We start from the raw sequence: 7,824 nt of genomic DNA, 5'->3' as shown, positions 1-7,824 counted from the left end.
ATTTATTTTTATTTATATTTATTTATTTTTATATTTTTATTTCATTTTTATTAAAAATATTTTTGAAATGATGAGACAAACTTTGATGGTTAGGTATTAGAAAGAAAAAAACTAATATTTTTTCAAGAGAAAGTTTCCATCCCCTTAATGTACGAAAAATCTTATAAAAAATACATGTTTCATATTTTGGAGGAGGATACTTAGTTTCTTTGTAAATAAGTTTCTTTCTAGAATATACTAATATCATTCTTGGTTTTTATTTAGCGCAAACTTTTTCATGCCAAGAAACATTTATGTCATTTCGTAATATAAATAGCATAAGATAAATAGCAAAGTGAATAATCATAACAAATGAAAAAGAAGAGTATGAATAATTATACGTTTTCAGGTCTTAAGTTCTTGGAGATTCTCGGAATAATCTCTTAAGAATTTTCGTTTTTGTGAGAACGTGGCTTTGTTCTACATCGACATAGCTTCATAAGATTTGTTATATCATTACAATTATGTTCTTTCAGATCGCATCAGGCGCCTGTTCAAACCGCAGAAAATGGGAATCTAGATTATCGTGACCAAAGCGACATCATTAGTATCATTAGCGACAGCGTAGGCATTGAAATTCAGTTTGACGGAAATTGGGTAACGTGACCACCATCGTGCTATTAAATGCTGGATCGCGGTGTGTAGCTTTGCGTGCTATGCCAAATATCGCGGAGAATGTCCCACTCGATAAACGATGGCGACGTAGAAGCGGTAACGGACATAATGTTATTTCCGATAGCGTTATCATCATAAGAAATTTTTACTGCAATTTCGTTCCTATAGGTTCTCGTTGCGCGATATTTTCTCATTATTTTAATTATTTGTTGTTATTCATGGCATGTATGAAAAATAAAATTTTATTAATAATTTATTTTATATTATTAAATTATTAATAATTTTATACTTCAACATTAAATTTTAACAGATATAGGAGCATCGAAAACGCTCCAAACGATTTTTAGCTCGAATGTAGTCAACTATATTGTCAGCTGACACGGTTTACACGAAAAATTTTATTTTTAATGTCAACACGAAAAAGATTGGAAAATAGAACGTTTCCCATATAGGATGCACCCGCGGAGTGCATTGCTCGGAGGATTTGTGAATTTCAACTTCAACCAAAAGGTAGAAGTAGATTCCCGTTTGCATTTCTAAAATTAAATTGGACAAGTCCTTTTTATTTGCTGCTCAAACGTTGTCTCCTATTCAGGCAGCTATCACGCTTCTTATTTCGGTTTCCATTATCCGTGATGTAAAAGAAGGAACTTTCCGATTTTATAAAGATTCAAGCAGGTTTTAATTACGCGGAAGTTACGAGGTACTTGGTGATAACGAGCGATTATTTCGCCTTGCCTGTCCAAGACCGTCATCGAGAAATTTAATTAATCAGATATCAGGTCTTATCGTTTGTCAAAATACCTTTATCAGACTGTCCTCATCCTTCATACCGCCGTATTGTCGTTCGAATTTCTCGATAGATTGCAGACTCATACGGCCGGCTGGCTTGTTCCACTTAGTTCCACTTGAAGCGATATATCGATAACTTAGCTATATCTTGGCAGCATCTATAGAATGACGGAGGCCACTTTTGGCATGAAGTATCTCGGCATTACAGCAATCTGTTGTATCCGTTATTGTATTTCTTAAGGGCTGTCTATAATGGAAGTAATATACGTAAACTGTAAGAAATCAACCAATCACAGTTGAATATGAAGAGAATAATATGCTATAATTGATTAATTTCTTACGACTTAAAACTTATTATACTCTCTCCATTATAGTCCTTTAAATGGATAACTGTATCACGTGGAACTTTCATTCCTTCTCTCTCGAGTAACGTACATCTTCTTTATATACTAAAAAAATAATCATATCATATCAATAATATACTAAAACTGTTATATCAATAGCATTGTTTTTAATTGAAAATAATTATTTTAATAATGTTACATGATAATAAAACAAATCTGTGCTATTGTTTTAATAAAATTTTATTTGTTTTATTAATATTATCATTATATACAGTGAGTGTAAAAAGTATTCATACAGAGAAAATATTAAAAAAAAAACTTTTTAAAAAGTAAATATTATCTTTTATATATATATATATATATATATATATATATGTATAAATATAGCGAGAATTGAGTCATCAAATTGATGTCGAATTGTTATCGATATGATGATTTTTAACACTAATTCGACGTTTAATTGACCATCATTTTTTGCTGAGTAATTAACAATTTATTCATAAAGAATAAAATAGACTATGTTTCTTAAAATTATATATATTAAAAAGATGTGTATTAATTATAGAAAATATATCATCTGAAAAATAAGAAAATTAAAAATTCTATTGTTTATAATTTAAATGCTCAAAAAGTATTCGAACAGTCGAAAAATTTAACTTCTAAAATCAGGAATACAAGTGAAGCTCGTTTGTTTATGTTAGAACAGAATATATTCATTGTATAAAATTGCTAATTAATATTTATTTTTTACAAATAAGACTGTACTTCTTATAAAAAATTTCCTTGTGCGAATACTTTTTGTTCTCACTGTATATATAAATCAGCAAGATTATTTTTAATTAAATAAAATAATACTGTTGATAAAACATTTTTTTTCCAGTGTACACGTCGATAATTCGACGAGAACCGAATCTGTAGTGTCCGGTCTTCTTATCTACCATCTGCGTTCATTCTAATCTAATTCTCTATAATATAAGGTGTAAATCTCACATTCTTGAAAAGGCAACTGCTAGGAGCTGCATGATAAATTGAGTTAGCGTCAAATGAATTATCCGATTACTGTTGTACGTCATAGAAATTTTAGCACGATGCGAGATGCTGATAATTTTATTAAAAATATAATCGCCGCGAAGTCGGGAGGGAAACTGCAAAGGATTTCATGATACATTACATCATATATACGCGTTGTCTTGTTCTATACGTTATAACCAGTAACCGAGCACTCGTGTCGAGTCGGCGACGATAATCCGTGCTTTGTATAAATATACGAGATATGGGGAGGAAATTCTAGATATCGCCTGAAGCCTTCTGTTTGTCAGCGGTATCGTTCGCAAACGAAGAGGAACACGGGGAGGATTTTTGTTTAATATCAGCCGTATAATTCGGGATTGGAAGTTTAACGTTATGTCCGCGTCGTTAAAGAGTCTTAAAACGAGCACGAGCTAATTACGTTGCGGTCGCTGCGATAGGGAGGAAATTACGTGTGCGTCGATGTTTCGTAATAGGAAACTCTTATCTTTCTCTTCTCCGAATAAAAATCGCAACGATCTGATAATGCGCGGTCGACACCCTCCTCTCGCGTAAAGCAATCTAATTATAACAGACCTGAGCGGGCCGCGTGTATTTGCATAGTGGGTATTCATATCGCGTTATTAGATAAGTTGATTATTGATCGTTTCCTGATTATTTAGCCGACCCAATTCGAAATACATAAAGCAAATACGCGCGCCAAACGGACGGAAATGTCAATGGCAAACAATATTATGCCTCGCGTAATACGCGCCATTTCGTCGCCTGTCTGTGAATGCAAAATTCATCGTTCACTCAGCAGTCTGTTTTATTTACTCTGAGATTCATTTTCACAAGTGGCAATCGAGTGTCATTTTCATTACGAATAAACACATACCTGAATTATGATATTTTTGTTTCAGCGACGGTCGACTGTTAGAGGGAGATCAAATATTGGCGATCGATGGGCAGCCCTTAGACTCCAATGTTTCCCATGAGCAGGCGATTTCGATTCTTCAGAAGGCCCGTGGTCTGGTTGAGCTAGTCGTAGCAAGAAGCGCCCAAGGTAATTACAATCTGTGTAATTACACGTTGCGAACGGAATTCGCTTACGTTGGGAGAGATGAGGTCCCTTGTGTTCGATTTGCACAGAAGATGACGCGTAACGTGATTGTTGTAACCCCGATTGTAATTTGTAAATAAATTCAAGATATTAAAAATAAAAATAAAAGTTTTGTGGCTCTAATAATAACTCAAAATAAATTGATTATAAGAGAGAGCTTCCGTAAATAATATATTTATAATGGAATAAGATATAATTTGCAAATAATTGAAATGTATTCACCAACATTCTTAGAATTTTATTCTTACAATTTCATTCTTACAACAAAATTAATTCCGCAACATTTCAACTCTGATTTGAGTTTCTTCTTTGATACGGAAGTTAAATTACGGATAAGATATTTAAATAATTCGAAACAAAACGTGGATTTTGCAGATTTCTTCATGCGATTGTTGCAATTCCCGTTGTAATAGGTTAGTTTCAAGATATTTAAAATAAAAATAGTTTTATAGTTTTAAGAATAAATCAAATATAAATAAATTGTCCATAAAAATTTCCGCGATTGTTAAATAACATCTTTACAAAGCATTGAAATATAATAGAATTCGCAAACAATTGAAATGGATTTGCCAACAACTCTGCAAACGTTTCGACTTTGGATTTGTGTCCTCTTCGAGGCGGAAGTCAAACTACGGTCAAGGTATTTAGATAATTCGAAACAAACGTCATAGATTTTGCAAATTCGTTTAATGCGATTGTAACTCTGAATGAAATAGATTAATTTCAAGATATTTAGGTAATCCGAGCAGCGTCGCAGATTTTCCAAATTTGTTCTTCTTTATCAAGACATACTTTATCCTTGCAATTTGCACGAAAGTAACGAATACCTCGTGCATGTAACAAGAAAGACACTGTCCTGAACTATTATACGCCCTCGGCGATGCAACATTGTCCACGCCAGCATAAATGTTTATTTTCGTTGAATTTCTCGCCGTAGAGAGTTAAATTAGTTTCGTTAACTTTTTTCTGGCCCGGTTGCTGCATATGGAACAGTAAACTCATGCTGGATTGTTCATCTATGCGTATACATGGCAAATAACGCAGTTACTTTGTGAAAATATCACTTTACTTAATACTTAAATTTCTTTTATTAATTCATTCAATCGAATTTTATAATTATGCTAACAATTTTGAAAAAATTAATCAAAATTCGACATTTATTATACACTTAGAGAAAAATTTTTTATATTTGTAACTATAATTATACTATAATTACTGCTATAATATTAGTAATAAATGGTTACTATAAATTACAGTTAAATTCCTTTTGAGATAACTATATAATATGGTTAATTATCAGTAATTTCAATTTTGTAATAATAACAAGTATAATTATAGTCATTTTTGTTGGTTGTTACTATATATATATATTTGTTGATAGAAGCGTGTATTATAGTTATTATTACTAATATTATAGCAGTAATAATCATAATTATAATAACATGTAATTATAGTTACAAAAATGTTTTCTCGGTATATTATTTCTTTTAGTGTTAGAAAGTTTCACATATTTCTTTATTAATTAATTTCTGAAAATTATGAGCTGAAACCAACTTCCATAAAACATGTTATAATTAAAGAAGTTAAACGATAGAAGTAACTTCTCGATTAGACTTTCAGAAGTTCTTTGTTAATGAATAAATTAATCCGAATTTCTATAATAGTTCAACATTGGACTAAAAAAATTATACACTATATGACAGCAGTAAAAATATTACAAGCACAGTAAAAATATTTTTAACAGCTTCAATTATGTAATATTTTAATATCATTTTATACTCGAAGAAAGCATTTCTAATCTATGTAATTGTGTGTTTAATTAATATTTTATTTACATTTTGGTTAACATGTAAAAAATTTTTAGAAGGAAAGGTCTGATACATTAAAAAAAGATTGAAATGAATTAAACGCTAATATTACTTTTCTAATTATTACCAAATAGAATTACTATGATTATGTTTAGTAATTTGTTGAATATTGCACCAACACGTTAAACAAAATATTTTAGTAGATTTTATTACTATTACTAGACTTTTTCAGTATACAAATAACTTTTTCGAGAAACTGCAGTTAATAAAATTACTTTTCATTGAAGTGCCGATCGTAGAGTACGTCGTGTTCGAAATGGTTAAATAATGGACGGAACGTGTGTACTTGCTATTGACAGACGTTGGGAGCTCTTTGCCAACGGATGAATTGTCCGGTGGTTCGAGTTCGACAGCGGCCGCAGGAGCAGCGTCGTCCATCGTCGGCGGCGGCGGCGGTGCCGTTGCTGGAAACAACCAGACAAGCTCCGACAAGGATCAATCGGTGTCAGCATCGTCCACCGTCGTTACACCGGGACCGACTCCGAAGTCAAGCCAGCCGGCCAGCACCACTTCGGCGGCGACCCCGACGCCCACGAATACACCAACACCTACACCGACCTCGACACCGGTACCTGGAGCCCTCGTTATCGAAAGGAGCCCCTCCGCCGTCAGCGACGCCTCCAAGAGTGGCTCTGACATGGTGGTGAGTCACTGCCCTTTTTTTTCCTTTCTGTCCAACCTCGACCTAACTCGTATTCCTCAGAACGCCTCTTTCTTTTTTTAGAGAGCTTCACATGACGCATTGTTTATAACGCCATAATTAGCGTTATTTATCTTATAAATCTATAACTTTATGACATTGACAATCAGTATCAGTGTTATGGATCAAATGATCATAAATTGCGTTATTCAATTGTTTAATTAAACGGAAAGAACAATTTTGTCGAAATATCTAAAAATTTAGATACAGATCTGAAAATAATTTTATTGGACTATCAAAACATTTATATAAGAAACTTTGATGAACAATGCTGCAAAAAGTTTTGACATTCTAGCTAATTTGTGTTTTACATAATTATTTTGATAATGCAGTAAAATTATTTTTAAATCCGTGTCTAATTTTTTTTAGGTATTTCAGCAAATCGTTCTTAAAAATCTAATTAAAGATTTTTCGAGTATCTCGAAATACAGCTGAAGTTATGAAAAAAAAAGATTTGCTCGTGTATTGATTATGAACGAGAAATTGCTAGCAGAAATTTCTCATTCATAATCAACACACAACAAGCAATTGTATCGAGAATTCTTTCTTGTGATCATTTTTCATCTCAACGGTTGTGCTCTTTTCCTTTTGTTCTTTCCCTTTTTTTCGCTCGAACGAAAGCTCCCCCGATCTTCCCTCTCGGTGAAGACTATTGTGCTAAATATTTCTCCACGTAAAAGGATGTTCTTCATTGGCTTTTAATAAGCGCGCTCTTATTTCTCTCAAGGCTTCTTATTTTATCGTGTAGCTCATAGCCAGGGCTTTCAGGCTCGAGATCGCCTTATGCGAACAAACTCCCGTGTCTCCCTCGGATTCGAAGATGCTTTATCTCGAAAGAAATATTTGCGTTGGAGTTGCTCGAGTGGTGACACGCCGATAAAATCCCGATCGATAGCCCCGGTATAATTGGCCTCATTTGGACACCCTTCCATCCTTCGGCGTCATCCCTCTCTTTTTTTTTGTCCCTTTTCTGCTTTCTGCCACGATGGTGGCAAGATAGGAACAGCGACGCGGCTATGACGGAAATAGAATTATTGGTACAGTCTTGCCGGCATCTCAAGGCAATAGTATCGTCAATAATGTTTAGCTTGTATCTGCCAATGTTGGATATTGCATAGAGGAATGTATTTTTCTATAAAATATTATTATTAATTTTGTGCTCTATATAAGAGAAGATAATATCCAGGATCTTTTTATTTGCAGTTTCTTAATTACTCGTGTAATATTCTGAGTTTATTTAGAGAATTAATGAATATATATCTAATGCAGGAGTACTCTTAACTTTTCCCAACATTTATTTAATATACTTTTATTAATTAAAATATTTATTTTAGA

General features: G+C 32.9%; 1 protein-coding gene across 2 annotated transcripts in view; it reads left to right on the top strand.

The window, feature by feature from the left end:
• Nucleotides 1-7,824, top strand: part of LOC108685842 — a 118,994-nt gene that overhangs the window by 49,557 nt on the left and 61,613 nt on the right. For both annotated transcript variants that reach the window (XM_018190843.1, XM_018190836.1), the window contains exons 6-7: nt 3,722-3,864; nt 6,089-6,432. In XM_018190843.1, the coding sequence (XP_018046332.1) occupies nt 3,722-3,864; nt 6,089-6,432 (487 nt within the window). The remainder of the gene's footprint in view (nt 1-3,721; nt 3,865-6,088; nt 6,433-7,824) is intronic.

This window comes from Atta colombica, unplaced genomic scaffold (assembly GCF_001594045.1).
Source record: "Atta colombica isolate Treedump-2 unplaced genomic scaffold, Acol1.0 scaffold100, whole genome shotgun sequence".
NCBI lineage: Eukaryota > Metazoa > Arthropoda > Insecta > Hymenoptera > Formicidae > Atta > Atta colombica.
Note: the sequence above shows the minus strand (reverse complement) of the source record. Positions and strands in the feature narration are given on the sequence as shown.